At 42.0% G+C, this 17,353-nt stretch overlaps 1 protein-coding gene across 1 annotated transcript in view; it reads right to left on the bottom strand.

Moving 5' to 3' along the window:
* MTUS2 (microtubule associated scaffold protein 2) overlaps nt 1-17,353 on the bottom strand; it is a 319,840-nt gene that overhangs the window by 62,114 nt on the left and 240,373 nt on the right. Inside the window, exons 7-8 of the mRNA XM_056328035.1 lie at nt 10,002-10,100; nt 4,614-4,822 (exon numbers count right to left, since the gene is read on the bottom strand). Of these exons, the coding sequence (XP_056184010.1) occupies nt 4,614-4,822; nt 10,002-10,100 (308 nt within the window). The remainder of the gene's footprint in view (nt 1-4,613; nt 4,823-10,001; nt 10,101-17,353) is intronic.

The following is a 17,353-nucleotide window of genomic DNA, read 5'->3' as shown; positions in this document are numbered from 1 at the left end:
AATGTTAGCCCAAATTACTGTTTCCGAGCCACCGGTGGGAGGTGCCAAGTGACTTGTAACTAGAGCAACCAATTCTGCCTCTAACACAAGAAGTCATTAGTATTTGGACAAGGTAGTAACGTGACACTTCACAGACCAGAAACATTGCTTTGAAGAATACACAAAAAGCAGACACATATCTCAGTTATTTGAATGGGGGTAAAGGTTCTTCTTGTCCATCCCAGATTTTCCAGTACACTGCTATAGGTGTTTACTTGTCTGGAAGATGTGTATTGTATACCCACCCAAAAGTAACTCACACTCAGGTGTAGAGACAAACACACACACACTGGTTACTGGTGATGCGTCTTTCCCAGTGTCAGTAGATACAAACTCTTGGGATGCTGTCAGGTACTAGGGTGCTGACCCAACTCTTGTCCAGGACATCTGTGTGGCTGCCCCATTCCCAGCTATCTGGTTGCACCCACACGCTAGGACCTGTCCAGTGCAGTTTTTCCTGTGATGAAAACTGCAGCACAAGGCTGTGCTGCAAGTCTGGAAACCCCTCTATGCCCAAGCAGAGTACGGGACAGACTACCACAGCATAACCCTTTCCCTTGCCTCCTCCCACGCTTGGGGTCTGCAGCTCAGAAGGGATCCCTACCCCTCACGTGCCCTGTGGCTCTGGAGTCCTCATTTGAAATTTCAGAGGCAGAACTTATTAACAGGACACCAACAGTCCTGCCGTTTGGGCATGCTGGAGGGGCAGAAAGGCATTATTAGTCCCGTTTCCAGGGCCTTGGTGCAGTTTGCCCACCAAAGCCCTCAGCACAAACACTTGTGCTCTGAGCGTACTGGAGATAGGAACGTGGATTCTTTTTCTCCCTATTTGTGTCCAGAAGGATTTACCCTGCAGGGTCTGTCAGTTCGGGCTGCTCTCCTTTAGATGGCACCGTTACCATTTCCAAGAGGGACTGCTGCTGGCCACTTTGCTGAACAGGGGTGAAACCGGGCCAGGACTGTCATTATTATCGGGCTAACAAGCCAGAGCTGCTCAGGAGTGACCCAGGTCAGGGGGAGCCGTTCGTGATATTTGTTCTAAAAAGTCTTCATAGTATCATCTTCACGGTATCACTCCAGCTCCCACCAGTCAGTTGTTCAGTTTGGAGTATACGTCACAGCACAAGGGTTGTATTGACACACTGAACATCCAACATTAGGGACAAATTCAATCTGCTCCTTTTCAGAATAAGTCTAAAGTGGTTCCCAAATTCAATAGGAGTCATGCGTGCATATCTGAGGGTCTCAAATAATCCATCTGCTAATTAAATAATAATTAAAAGCCATGCTGTCCACATGCGCTGCAATCATTACCTTTCATAATTATCTAAATGTGTAAGTCAGAACCACTGCTTTAATTTTTTTTTGTCCACTGCCTCAGCCATCACTTGCTTTGATTTCCTAGGCTTTTCACCAAGATAGAAAATTGGTTTAGCTGGCATTTAATGGGTCTGTGTTAAGTACCACTACATGTTGTGAACTCCTTGACGCCTATTAAATGAATCTTGACTATTAAGAGCATTTTCAACTGAGAAAAAGACACGATTCCAGGATAACATTCAGCAGTGGTCTGGAACAGCAATTAAACAAATCCCAAAAAACCCAAAGAAAATGGTCATGCAACCTTAAGGTTGCCACAGCAAGTGCTTAAAATTAGAAAGCACTCAAAGAAACTGTGGGTGTGGGCCAACACTGTTTACTACATATTGACACGCTCTTTCTTCAGCTAAACACATCTGTTGGACCACTTGCATTGGTGCTTTTCCCAGCTTTGGAGAGAGAACAGAAACCGTGTGAACAAGACGAGAGCCACGGGCACAGGGAGACTCCTACCTGTGTGCAAAACACTGGTCCTTGGGTCACTTTTAAGACTCAGCCCAGTCCTCACTGCCTGGGAGCACATTTTCCAACAGAATTCAACTCCAATTCAGATAAAAATCTATGTTTTGGGCATTATTTTGATGTGGTGTAAGGACAGAGAGACACATACTAAAATCAGGCTATGCGTGGTTATCAGCCCAAAGAGGCTCCCCAGCAGCAAAGTAGGATTGGGTCCTCTGCTAAGCTGAGCAGAGCTGCCAGTTGGACAACTCAGCCTCAAACTTCTCTGGAGTAAGTCCCCACCTTTTTCCTGAATGAGTATTATTCCCTTGCCAAACTGCAGTTCTACTCAGACTTCAACCATTCTGCCTGCAGGCTTCCCAGAAACAAACATTAAGTATTATTTTTGTAATGGGGAAAGTTTCTTTTTTCATGCTGCCCTTTTTTCATGCAAAGCCAGCCAATGCAATTTTGCTCAAGCTTTCAAACACTAATGCCATCTCAGAAAATGTCTACAGATTGTATTTTTGAATGACTCAAAAACGTGGAAGCCTGTGTCTATGTTGCAAGACAACAGACTGCCCAATTACACAATTGCTTGAATACTCCCAGATCATCCCATCACATGTAGGCTCTCAATTTAAGCATTGGATTTAAAAGTGTAGCAGCTTTAGGCCTCCCTGAAGGCCACAGTACAGGCAAGTACCTCAGGCAGACATTCAGATCTTTGGTGCTGAAAACAGTCTTCTGGAAGTGCTCACCTGCCTCCATTCACTAAAAATGGAGCCTAAGCAATCATACTCTTTAATGTAGGTACCACACTTAAGTGACTAATGGATAATTGCTGGGCTCATGCTGACTGTGCAGCTCATCGCCCAGAGAAGCCAGGGGTATCTTTGCCTGGGAGAGGTCCATATCACATGGCTCCCAGCAGCGAGTGGCAAGATGCAAGCGTCTTGCACTGCACTGAATGATGATGTGCACATATATATACTCCAGGGTGACCAAGCAAGCCCAAAAGAAACTGACACTCAGGCTGAATACAGGTAAATGAGCCCAGCAGTGGATCTGGCAAAAATTACATCTAATCCTGCCCAAGCCTCAAGGTGCTTAAATTCCATATTTGTTATTTTTTACCTCCAAGACCCTCAGGCATTCAGAGGAGTATTACTGCAACCCCTCAGCTGGCCTGATGGTGCAGAGGAGCTTGAAACATAAGGCACAGCTATGCCCAGCCAGGACGTGGAGAGGACTCTATTAAATAAAGTCCCCTGAGGTGTTCGTTTAGTAGGCATTCTCAGGACAGATCTAACACGCACCAACTAGATGGGAGTCATCTGAAAGCTCAGCTGCAGCAGCTGTTCTCATTTAAAACACATCCAGAGGAGATGAAGGAGGTATGCCCAAGCTTCCAGAATTCCTTCAGCAAATTGTGAATGAGGCATGAGATGAAATATCTCTCCCCAGTGGACAACACATAGACAAAGCCGAGCATACACTGCTCTGCCCCTTTTTGTTTCCCTCTGCTTTAATAAAGGACACTCCACAGTCAGCTCAAATAATAATAAAAAAAACAACCAAAAGGGGGAAAAAAAAAAAAGCTTTACAAATGCCCATCAAGCCCAGAAATGTCAAGACTATAGAAAAATGGAGGGGGACACCCCCCACCCCCCCCAATAAGGTATTTAAAATATTTAGTACATAATAAAGATTTCCTTTTTTTAAAGTTCACTGAAGCTCCCCCTAGCAAGATCAGCTCCTACTTAGGGAAAAGTGTGAACTATGGTTATTTGTTCAAAGGTAACCTTTCCCACTAATATACAAAAATAACTGAATAAAGTATTCCAGAATTTGTAAAGACTGTTTGAATCTGTGCTTTGTTTTTTGTTGGGTTTTTTCGTCCCATTTAATACTGAAAGTTTACTCTTGCCTCTTCCAAAAGTAGCTAAACAAGCAATCAAGGATATTCCCCAAACCTTGGGTCCTACTGCTTGTGACTGCCTGTTTTACAAAGCAGTTGGAACACCAGCTTAACCTGGGATGGTACAAAATACATGGGCATGAGGTGAACCAGGTCTGGGCATTAGAGCCCAGCCAGATCAGTAAACGGCTTTTGAAACAAGCAATACCTACAAGTCCTTCATGGTTGTCTTAAAATGTACTCATTTTGTCTCAGGTTTAGTGATTAAATAAACTTCTCTAATTGGCAACATTTTCTTTAATGTTCTCTATACCTGCTGAATGTAATCTCCTAAATGCTGAGATAATGTTATTCTAATGTTTTCAGGAACTGGCACCTCTGTAACAGGGACACTGACTGATCTGTGGTGAACAGCAGGAGTAGATAAGTGAGAAAGCAAATCTCTTCCTTCATCCAACACCTTTGGTTGACTAAATGCATGGATTGTTTTTGCATTTGTTCACAACTGTCTCAGTTACACTTTCCATTCCAGCTGTAGCAGTCAGGGACTGGTACTTCTAAGTTTGTGCATCTGCTTTACTCCTAAAAACATCCTGAAACCTCTCCATGACAAATACTTCAGTCACAATTCTTCCTCTTCCAAGTTCCTGAACTTTGATTTTCAAATACATGGCATCAAATTATTATTCCCTCATCATAGTAATTGTTGCAAAGAAATTACACGCTTTGCTCCCAAGAACAAAGTGTCAACAACTGTGGAATAAATCTGGGCAAGTGGCTGGTGTAAAGGCAAAGTATCTCTCCAATGGTAGAAAGTACCCATTGCACTTACCTGCCTGAAAAAGTGCTGTGTTGTTATAGCAAAGACATCAAAGCCACAGCTGGCCCTTTTAAGCTCATCTTGAATATTGCTTAATTGCCGGGACTGCTCATCACACTTTTCCTTCAATCTCTGAATTAATTGCTTTTCAGCATCTCGACTCTCTCCTGGTTTGGGGGAGAATCCATTCTTTGGGGTGGCTGGCCTTTGCTTGGGATGTCCTACAAAGCAGAGAAGAAAAGACCATCAGGGTCCCTTTATATGTATGGACATGACCTTTCTGTGTTTCTAAGGCCCTTGGAACTCATCCCTATAAAAGAAAAAAAGGTCTCTAGCATTCACACACATCTGTAATGACTTTCAAGAAAAGCGAGAGCACAGTCCAATACGTTTCCATAGGGGCCAAAGCTCAAACCTTTGTAACAGTCATCTCACCTCAGGCTCTGAGCCTGAAGGTCTGCTATGAGTTGGGGAGAGCTCTCCTAAGAACGTCTTACTGAGAAATGAGGTTGTTAGAGGAAGGTTCCCTCTCACCTATGCTAGACATCTACAAGAACAGAGGTTTGCATCTTGATGTGTAATGCTGGACTCCCTTGAATAGCAGTGAGAGAAATGGGCGCTTCCAGACTGAGATTCAGCTTATCCTGTTGTGGATGTGGAAAACAGTAGGATGATGTTTAGACTCTACACAATTTCTTTGGCCACCTGAACCCCAAGCTTGGTGACTCGACAGAGGTGCCAGACTGCCTTTGTAGATTTCGTTTTGCCTCCAAATAGGACAATGTGGGACTGGAGTTGTCTTTCCCTGAATGCAAACATAGCATGGGTTGCTTGCTATTGGGATTCACTGTTTGTTTTTATCAGCAATACTGCAGTCTATCTTGCCAGTTCCCCTTGCTCTCCCCTTTATAACACTTCTAAAGTTGCAGCACAAAACAGATATGCATAGAAATGCCACCAGGTGCCACATAATGTTGACTGTTACAGCATTGACTCTGCGTGGCTGCTCTCTCTGCACCATCGGTCACACCAGAAGCACTGTATGATTTGCCTGCAGAAGTGGGTCCAGAATGACTCTGGCTCCTCTGACATGCTCCAAGTTGGATTGAAGCAAGTCTGATCCTGTATAAAGATGTGAAACCACTACTGTAGCTTGTGTTCAGGGTATCAGTTCAAACACAGTGTCATATTCACATGAATGGCTCAAGAATTAAAGTTCACTTATGATAAGCCACTTCAGGGAAGTGAGGCTTTTATCCTAATTTAATTTTATATCCTGCTTGAGTCAGCTATTCATTTCTCTGGATATACTCAGTTAGGAGGATGAAGCAAGAAAGGGTGGTGTTCTGGTAGTGTCACATTGATCAAGCCACTGTTTGGACAAGCTGTTTTGTCTTTATCTTCTTAGCTTCCTGAAAACTCTCCTCTGCAAACATTTATGGTCAGCAGCGCAACACATTTGATTTACTGATTCTTTTTGCTATGCTTAGTCTCTCCTCAGCTGTTGCTTTTTAGCTCATTCCTGAATACTGTCCAGGAATCTCTGGTTCACTTTTTGAGCTCCTCCTGCTAGTATCAAGCTTTTAGCCTAGGAGCTAGAAAGAAAGGGGGAGAAAACAGTCAGACACCTTGCTCCCATGTGTTACTAGAAATGGTGGACATTGGTCTGGATACAGATAAAAAATGAACATTTCTGTGCTAGCAGAGAGGGTTGGGTATGGAAGAATCTGAAAAAATCTAAAAAAAAAAAAAAATAGTATCTTGTAGTCTTATAGTCTTGTAGTACACAGTTCCTGCAAAACAATACAGAAACCATGTCTCCAACTAGTTCTCAGCAATGAATGTAACAGAGCACAGTTTTCCGCTGTGGATACTACCTACCCCTTTCCTAAAAACCAGAAGAATCCTTCCACAGAGAAGCATCTAATGGTATGACTTAGAACCAATTTATGAAGTAGAGCATTGTCCCAGAGGTAATTTTGTTAGATGCGCTTTAGATATTTTAGATTTTTAAGACTGTGGCCTGGGTGTGCAAATGGATCCTCAGGGCAATGTTACCACATCAGGCAGGGAACCAGTATAGCTTTTCCAGAACAATACACCAGGAGTGTATTCCTACTTTTTTAGATCCCTGACTTGCGTAGAGCCACTGGGAGCATGTCTTCCAATTTGCTGCACTATGTTCTGGCTCCAGGCTAAGCTTACAGGGAACTAGCTCTAGAGATGCTCCCTCGTGACCCCAAGTATCTTGTGCTGCAACTGCATAGAGTCACAAGTGCAAAACAGCCTTTGAAACTTGTGCCCATGACTTGCATTTGTAAAGGGGAATACCTTTCCCAACATGTCAAGACTAACTTTATGATGTTGCAAGACCTAAATAATACAACGGGATGAGAGAGAGAGAGAGAGAGAGGACTTTCTGTCATTAAGAGAGTTGACCCAGCATAGTCATTGCCCTCTATCCATTTTCATGTCAGTTAAAGCCTGTACACCATTTTGTTCAGGAATAATATTTTCTTACAGATTCTTCCATTCATGTAAAGGGGCTCTTAACTGGGCAGTAGGTATTATCACAAAATAAGAAATTCATAAAAGCAATGACCACAAATATCTGTCTTTCTAGTATAAAAATCTTGGGTTCTTTAGGCAGCATGGTGATGTTACAACAAAAGGCATAGACAGAAGTGTAAAGGGAAGCCCTTGAAATCAGTCCAGTTTTAATTAAAACAGAAACCCATCAGGTTGCTTTGTCTTATATCTTTCTAGCTTTCCTGTTCACCGGAACATTTGAAGTGCACATTTCTGTGTTGTCCTTGTCAGTATTATAAGCTGTCCTTGTAAATTAAATTGTGCTATTCTCCTCAGGGATGAATCTGAATTTCTCAGTTCATTTGGGTCTGAAAAGCAGCTTACTAAGCTTATTCTGCCATTCATGTCTCTCTTCTGTTGCTCTGCACAAAACAGGGTATGTATTAATGATGCTGGCCCTGATCCTGAATGTCCTTTCTGCTGATGGTGAGACCAGGAGGGAGACCTAGTGTACGCTGAAATCACTGAACCCCTTTGATCCACTTCAAAACTTCCAGGTCTTTTTTATCTACCTGTGTTTGAACTAAGGAGACGTAACAAGTATATACTCATAATTAGCATAGTCCATGAGGATTTAGATGGGGAATACAATTTATTTGCCTTTTAACTGTCCAATTTTGGACATTTTCATAAGGAAAGTGTGAAAATTACTTCGAGAGGACTGATAACAAGCAATCTGTAGAGTGACAAATGTCAGAAACAGACGGCACTGTCCTAAAATGGAGTGGATGGAGAGCACCTGCATCCATGTACACCTGTTCCTATACACATATTTCAGGAATGGTATCGCATCAATAGATAAAATTGATATCGCTACAAGCTTCTGCATCTCAAAACTCGCTTGCAAGTCTGCAGGAGGACTGACCAAAAGTCTAAAGATCAGATTCAAGGCTAAAAAGAATTTGCAGGACAGCCAAAACCCAGCACTGATTTTAAAGAACTGCACGTGAGGAGGCCAGTAACAGAGGGAATACAACCTAGATACAGCACTCAAAGTTACAGCCTGTTTCATGGCCACATGTAGCTGTGGCAGAGTTACCTGGAGGACGCATGCTCTCCTACCACAAAGTAATGTGATAGGAATAATATCACAAATGTAAATGCCTTACAAGTTTATGATCCTGATGGAGGAAAGGCTGTGCTACTGCCCCTTAGCCCCAGCAACACTCACTTCTCCTGTTTAATGGCTGCTTTGATTATTTTTTTAAATTGTTAAATAGGTGAAAACATTGTCTTTATGGCTTTGTTATTGCTGTTGTTATTTCATAGAATGCTAAAGGCTACTCTCAAAAGATAAAAATGAGGTTTATCTTCGTATTTGATCATTACGGTGATAAACAATTTTAGGTTGCCATAATTTCAGGCAACCAAGCTTAAGAAATCCTAAATCTGTCTCTGAAGTGGGAGAGAGGGCAGTTACTCAACCTCTCATGAAAATGAAGAAATATTTGATGACTTACGAATTCAATATGCAAAAAATTTCAGCCTTGAAAAACATTAAGTGACCTGTGGAAATGCAGGCCTCCTTAAGACAACAGAAATACACAGTACAAATATGCCTACGTTTCATTTTGCTTTCCAATTCTAGTGGAAGCAAATCAGCTGTTCTGCAACATGCTGCTACTGCCACAATCAGTTCCAGTGCTTAAACTGGACTCCCACCATTATAAATGCTAGTGAGCTGTTGGTCTGGCACTCTCCACAACAAATTTTTCTTTGCATCTCTCTTGATGATCTCACCGGCTGCAAAATAGCCTAAAAATTATATGATTCAGAAGACAGGGTTAAGTTCATATTTTTACACTAGTAGCTTAGTGAGGAGGAGAATTCTGAATCCTGTTGGTGCCTGGAAAGCTTAAATTTAACCTTCCATTTTCTTGATTTTGTTGGATGGGAAGGAGAAGAAAAGTTTGAGTTTAGTAAACATGAAGAGATTCTTGACGAATGTTATAGGAGCCGAAGAGCTGTTCTACATTTTTTTTACCATCAAATGAAGAAACATGGGGTTCTGCCCCCCCCAATAATAACAACTCAAGCATCATATAGCTGTAGAGATGACATTTAAAGTATTTAAGTAGAGTCTGAAAAATGAGATAACAGAATAGAAGAAAAATTCAAGCACAAAGAAATCATTGGGATCATGGCCACTCATTTCAGAAGCATTCAGATCAGCCAAAGGCCAGCCTTAGAAAAGCCTTTAGGTACCTTATACATCTGTTAATGTACACATAGTAAACATAAATTGAAATAAGTTATCTTCATTTTAGTAAATAAACAAAGGTATTATTTAGAAATGCTAAACCCATGTGTTTGTACGCCATATTGAGGGGTAAGTTGACAATGCCCCAACAGCACTCTGAAGGTTATTTCTATAGATAATCCCTTTTCCAGTCATGCATAGAAAAAGCCCAGGAAATTTAGTGCCTCTGCACAACAGTTAAAGAGTAGATTCCAGGCAATATACTACAATTCCAGGTATCTGTGTCTTTTATTTCACTATACCTACCTGTTTTCTTTTTATATTGTAATTGTAATGATAAAAATAAATGTTCCTGTGACCTTAAACACGTAATAACAACAACTCTTTGTTTTGAAGGAAAGATGATTTCATGGTTGTAACAAAGAAAACAAAAGTCTGTTCAGCTTATGCATTGGTATGATAAAACCTGCAGTAGTCGGAGCCAGCTTAATGAACCTTGGACACAATCAATCTTCACTTAATAGTGGGTCTCAGTTTAGTGTGTTAACAAGAGATGCAAAGTCAACAAGTTTAAATCTTCCCTGAAGCAGTGTTTTTTGGTTCATAATTACCTGGTGAATGGAGCTTGGTGGTTGTTACTGCTGATCTCTTAGGGGATGAGACAACTGGTCTGTTAGCATCCTGATCTTTTTGTACTTCTTTCTTCACACCTGTTTAAGAAAAAAAATAAAGGTAGAAAGAAATACGTTTATATCAGTATTTCACCAATACACATCCTGGGCTGTGCACAGAATGATACAACAGTACTTCTGTGTTGGATGTCAACCGGCCACTTCTGCAAGCATGACTGCGTGCATGTGGTTGAGCTGACATGCACAGCACTAAAAAAGGTCAGAACAAGGCCTTACACACTATCTTGGTTCTCCGGCCATCTGCACAGTGACAAATGCCATTAAGGCACAAACAGCTACATAGGTAGCCCATCCTACCTGTTGTGAGCTCTGTGTTCTGTCTTTTTACCTTGCTGTGCATCCTCATCCTGGGCTGGAGGAGAAGCTGAGTACGACTATGCAAAGCTGACTTGTTACCTGGAAGGCCCTGCTCTATCAATTTCTTCCCCAGGTTAGGAAACTGTTTTTCCGGTGGCCAGCTTTCCCAAGAGGGTCTCATACAGGCAAGAGGCAAGCTTCTGCAGAACCAGAAGCAGGCAGGATGTGTCAGGGCTGTGCTGGATGTGGCATGCCAGACAGGAGAGTGGGTCTCTGCCTATGCACTAACTCGGCCAGGGCCAGAGAGGTGCAGCGCATTTAGTGCACAAAACCTACAACACGCTGTGCCAATGCAGGATACAACAGGGACACGTCATTTTCCTCATGTCTACAAGGCTGAACCCACACCTGATTCATGCTCATCTATGACCCAGGCATGTTCCAGGCTGTCTGCCCTCCTCCTTCTCCTCTCTCCTCTCCTCTCTGTGTTTGTAGCTCTCCAGATTAGTCCTGACCTCTGCATTTATCCTTTTTTCTGCAGCCACTAATTCTTCCCACTGACAGCATGATGCCCCAGAGCTCTTGGATTATGACCTTCAGAAACTTTGTGCTAGCCTTTCCTCTTCCCTTAGTTTTTCAGTGGGAGGCAACTTGATGTCTGTTATTATTCCTCCCATCACTGGAGCTCTCTGGTTAGGGGCTTGGGATGGTCTGTCAGCTGCCCAGGCTCTGCAGTCACCGACTGCCTCTTGTACCAAGGAGATACAGCTTCATCTGAAAGCCAGAGCGGCCACCCAAGCTCAGCTCATTCCTCCTGCCCACCCAGAACTCTCATCAAAATAGCTGTGGGCACCATGCTGAGTGCAGTAACATGAAAGACCAGCCCAGCTTGTTTGCCCATGGTGTGACAGTCACACCACAGGATTTCATGCAGAAAATATTTACCAAGGAAGTAAGAAGAAAGAGGAAGAAAAAGCAAATCTCTGAGACATTAAGGTATTTTTCTGTTTGCTTTCCCTTTTCAGAGTTAGTGTTTGTTGGGGGTTGCATTTTAGTTTGCAGGACTATGTCACAGCCCCTGGACACACATGAAAAACAGACACTCAAGGCAAACCACTTGTCACAAAGGAAAAACAATGTTTGCCTTATTAACTTTCCCTTCACTTATGAGTAAGTTCACAGACGGCTTGTAAGAAAATGTCAATGTCCCACAGAATCTGAAGTATCTGAAGCAGGAAAACAAACTCATTTTTTTTTGGTGGTGCTTAAATACAGTGACAGTCCAAAAGCTAATGCTATCTTCCATTTTGCTTAATACATATGTGGTCTGGCTATTTCAATAGTGAAGTGATAATTTTATATGGAGTTCATAATCTTCAGGGACGCTTACTGGATGACTTGTTTTCTGCTCTCTCCAAAGCCACAGCTAGTCACAGTTGCAGTATCAGGCTTATTTTTGATGTATCATTCACCCTTCCACTTCTGCCTGCCTCAGGACTTGCAAGCAGCGAGCTGCAGACACAGCATTTGCCATGCACTGAGTTTCCTATCTTCTAGCACCATATCTCAACATTCACTTGCAGAATGTTTCTGCAAAGAACATATGCACACCCACAAGCCCTGAGTCCAACTATTTGTGTGAGAATAGCACAAGAGAAAGTCTAAGACCCTCTCTGACTCCCTTCCACCATTCACGGGCAAATTGCACCATCAGTCACGAGGGGCTGGTAAAGATTGAACTTGTCTTCGTATCTTTACTTTGGTCCATCTCCATTTTCTCTGCTGTTTATAAATTCGACACGTTGAGGCTACTATTCTCATTTGTGATTAATACTTTTCACAGTGAAGTGACTAAGAACATAAATTTCTTGTGTCTGCCACCTACTACACTGTGCTTTACTACAGAGCAGGACATAAAACAAGTTTATGGTGCCATTTTATTACTAAGGACCAAGTGAAAACAACCTGAGATGGGAGTTGTGAGATAAAACCAGAGCTTGTTTTATAAGGTATAGTTTATATTCTTACAGATTTGAGCATGACTTTTTCATGGCAATGAAGCCTTGGGTTTTTTTGTGGTTTTCGAATTAAAAATATGATGCACGAACGGGCCATACACCAAACTCCTTTGTAAATTTTGCTATGGCAAATGTCAAACAGGGACAATGGTAGGGAAAGTGTGTTTTCCTTTTGCTTTCAGGAGTAACAAGGGGCACATAAATACTTAACTACTTTTGGGTTTGGGACATTTTCAATAAGGAACACCTGGAGAACTAGCTCAGCCTCTTAACCTTAAGCACAAAGCAAGAAACAATTCCCCAACTAGAGCTCAGTTGAAAGAAAACAGAGAAAAGAGGCACGAAGCCCAGTGAGCACCACTGTTCTTCAGAGGGCAAGGCGAGGTCTGCGGAGAGCAGCAAGAGTCACCCACCGGTGCAGACAGTGGTGCCTGGCAGGGGTGGCTGCATGGGGAACATCGGCCCTGGAAGGTGGGAGATCAACAGGGTGAAGGTGGAAATAGGTATCTTGACAAGGACAGAAAAGTAGGATTAATAGCAAGAGTAGGAAATGAGGATAGCTACTCTCCTTCGGTTTACAACATTGGGAGAGCTCCTGAGATCTGGTATGGGCAGCAATGCAGCAACTGCAGAAGTGAGGAGGGGCTGTGTAACAAGGGAAGAGTCAGTGCACCTGCTGGGAAGGGTATGGGGAAAAGGGCACATGGAGCTAGCAATTATTCAACTTCTTCTTCCTAAGTTGAAGGGTCCTGGTGGCCTCTCTGTGGCCCTCATTAGCAGAGAGGGATTTAGGAAGCATGCAGCTAGCAAAAGAAAGGACAGTCCACAAGAGCAAACCGTTACTGTTCTGCTAAGCTCATCAGCCACAGCGAAATCTTAGGGGAAGAGCCGTACCTGGCATCAGACCTCAAATAAGAACATGTGCTGAATGTTTTTCTAAAAATGGTGTTTGTTCATTCTCTTCTCTTTTAAAACAACAGCTGTTAGTTGGTTAAAAGGGAAACATTCAGAAAACATGTTGATTTCAAAAGAAGTTCCTGCAGGGAAAAATCATTTTTAAATTATAAGAGTTTGGGCTCCAAATTTGTCATTTCACAGAAATCTAGAATTTCAGGTTTAAAAAAATCTGTAGGAGAGTGTCAGTGTGATGATCAGCATAATGCTGTACTGCAGGGTATGGCACAGCAGGAGGTTATACAGTTTGATCTTTTCTACCTCAGAGTGTACTAGAAGTAACTCAAAGGTTTTAATGTACGTAAAAAGTTTGATGCTCCACTGTACCTCAGGAAATAAGACAAATATTTCAGTTGTCATTATGGGCCTGAACGTGTGTAAAACCTCAAATAATACTTTCATTGTCATACTTTGTCAATACATACATTGACATATTTTGAAATGTCAAAAGGTGTTGTGCGTACAACGATCAAATAAAAAATACATAAAATACAATTATAAAAAGAAATTAAGCACCACAAGTGTATATTTCTTGAACATGCACAGTGTTTTAATTTCATTCTAAATCTGTCTTTTAATATTAACTCTGACCTGGAACAAAACTGACTTCAAACTCCTAGTGTTATTGCCCACAGGCTGGAGATACGGAACTCCAATTAGCGCTGTGCTAAATGCCTGCATGTTAGCTTTATTCCTGCTGGCTGCATAGTCAAGGCGCTCAGCACTGAGCCTCCCAGCAAAAGGCTCCTGGCAGAGCAGGAACCACCACTAACTCCAGGCTTCCAGGAACAGCTTCTAAGGCTCTGCCAGTCCCCTCCACTACAGGAGCTCTTGGAGTGAGAAGTTGTCATTCTGGTAGCTGGGAATCAAAGCCACAGACAACTAATTTTTATATGAATTTACTTTGCATTTAAGGTTCCAAATCTCCCAATGTTTCTTGTCTTTTAAAAGCTACGCTTGTATACAGAAACACATTCATAAGAGAACTGTGAGCATAAATACTTGCTTGTGTGGTTACAGCATTTGCTTTTGAAAAATGCATCCAAATGCATAGTTCTGTAAAGGTATTTACATTTCCTAATTAACACACACAGCTTGCTTCAAACCAAATATAAGGAGCAAAGGCAAAATCATTGGAAATAAAAGACAAAACACTCCAGACATATTAAACATTCAGCAATCACTTGGAAAAACAGCAGACAAACAAAGCCATTTCTCTATTCCCTCATCAATGGTGAATGCTAGCATTGGAACCAGAGCTAAATACACCTTAACAGAGATATCTTCTCAAGAGCCGCCACAGAATCAGCGCTTGTATTTGCTTGTACCTTTCTGAGTTTTTAAAAGCCAGTACAATGGGATAGACTTCACTTTGCTTTCACACTGCAGACTGAAACCATGCTAACATATTACACATTGAATATTTATTCCAAAACAAATCCTAACATGTAGACATCACTAACAATTGACTGCGACCGGCTGCATTCAGTTGGATTCCAGCTGTTCTCAAGCATATTTTAACCAATGCAGCCTGCCAGTTTAAAAAAACCCTAGGAAATGCTTTCAGTCACTCACAGACACAGAAAGCCACAAGCTTTCTTCTGCCTTTCCCCCTGATACCCGCGACTAGTTGTGTCCTTGGTGAGTAATGAGACATCCACGCACTCATTGTCTGAGACAAAATGAGCAAAGCTGGAAATATGACGGATTCCGTATATAACGGCAGTCTAATCCTCTCTAGACACTCTCTACTTCCTGTGATCTATGAGACACTAAAAGACAGTGAATAAATAAGTAGATGTAAAGAAAGACTATATATTTGTTGAAGTAGAAACTACTAATGCTTGTGCTTTTCTCTTTGTGTTTGTTTCAAATTTAAAGTCAATCTGATAAGAAAAAAAGAAGGACAAGGATTATTTCACTGACTCATGTAAAGTGACTTTTCTTTCTATATTAAGAATAAAAGTCTCTTTATCTGCTACTAAAAAATAAAGGAAAAAATAAACCTGACAAAATGAACCATTCTTTAGACTGAATAGAAAATCACAGGGTAACTCAGAACATCCAATTCTAGTTGTGGAGTTAAACCAGCTACTCCTTCCCTTCCTGTCATTTTACATGGATCCCATGGCATTTCATTGTTGCTTCCTCACACAGTTGTGCTATGGCACGTTTTACAGTGGGTCTCAGGACAGAGGTTGGAAAACTTGTGGTTGAACATCTCACTTTCAGCTGCGGTGCAGTGCTGCATAACCCTACATTCAGTACAGAAACAATGTGAATGTAACCCACTGCATATTCACTATTCAGCTTTTAATGGGAATTATTGGCAAAGGGGAAACAAAGCAGCAGCAGACTCTTCTTCCTTCATCCCTGCAAAGAGCACTGGTGCTCACTTCTCCCCCTTCAGCTGACCTTAGCTCATCCCTCACCCTTTGGCTAAGGTTGTGTTGCCTGGATTTTGCAGAAGCTGATTAAAGAAACACATTTTACACTACAAGCTTGCTGGTTAGAGCTGCGATAACACCAGCTTCCTATTTTTCATCTTGACTGATTATATTTAACAGCCTGCCTTGTTACATATGATTTACTGGTACTTGTAAAAGCACAGGAATTGACTGAGTTATTTTTTTGAACAATGCCTTTGATGGTCTTTAAATTAATGGGCCAAGTAGAAACAAGCTGCTCAAATGAATTCTTTATTGCTACTGTCATTGCACTCAAATTAGAAGATTTCTTATGGGGAATAACAGTCATTTGTCTGTGAGATAAACATTAAATAAGAATAATAACCAAGTTGAAATAGGTACGCCATAATGCACATCCCCCAAACGCCACAACAAGGCATAGAAAATATAAAATCCTTCAGTTCTCTAGCATCGTAGATCATTGGGTGGCAAGTTCAACCTGGTGGACAGAGCTGAGGTCTGAAACAAGCAACAACATGATGCTCAGGAATTTGGATCAAGACTGCAGGATCCCAGAGCCGTACTGGTATCCTGAAGGTGAACCAGAGTTTCAAAAGACAGCAGTTTAGTTGCCACAGCACTCTCCAAACCAGCTAGCTGCAATAAGGTCTTCTACCATCACATACCAACATACCCTTCATACCAGCCCCTCTGCTGCCTTCTCCTTGTCTCCCCTCATCCAGGGCATGTGTTCTCTCAGTCCCTCCTCTCTGCTTCTTCCTTGACTGCTCCCTCTTCATTGATTGCCCAACCACTTAACAGAGCAGCCACACTTGCACCTTATCTACATCAGCCAACCTGACACCCCTGAAGCCAGCCCACAGTTGTATATTATCAATGCTAATTAAACCAGCTTCGTTCCTCTACATTTAGTGATACCAAGGTGATTTTCTTTGGGCTTATATGTTCTGAGATAAGGATGTGGTTGAACAAGATCAGACAGGGATGAGACCATAGAGGAAGCTGTATTACGTGTAGAAAATAAAAACTATGGTCAGATGTAAACCACTTCTCAAATCCTTACACATAATAATTGAGCCATACTTTCTTTATTTTTCCTGACTTACATGCAAGTCCTGTTGCCTTTGTGGGAGCCATGCACTCAGCTCCCCAGCACAGACCTACCCTTTAGCTAGATGTTTCTGCTCATGAGTTACTCCTGAATGTGCACAAGAGGCCAGAGCAACTACAGAATAATACATTGGTTGCTGTGTTTGTGGTGGCACATTTATTTACCTGTGGACCTAAGATGTTTGTGGCACACAGAATTGCACAATCAGCTTTGTCAGAAGGACCTCTGAAGTCCTCTGGTACAGCTTCCGACTCAGAGTGCGTTGCACTACAGCAGGTTGCACTAGGCTTTGTCCAGCTAAGTTATGTCTAATGACAGAAGATTCACCACCTCTCTACCTCTCTAGACAATCTGTTCTAGTGTCTGACCACCTTCGCAAGTGGTCAAACAATGAGAATTTCCTGCATTCCAACTTGTGTTTGGTGTCTCTTGCCCTGTCACTGTGCACCTCTGAGAAATGTC

Source organism: Falco biarmicus, chromosome 2 (assembly GCF_023638135.1).
Source record: "Falco biarmicus isolate bFalBia1 chromosome 2, bFalBia1.pri, whole genome shotgun sequence".
NCBI lineage: Eukaryota > Metazoa > Chordata > Aves > Falconiformes > Falconidae > Falco > Falco biarmicus.
This window is presented reverse-complemented; position numbering and strand designations above follow the sequence as displayed.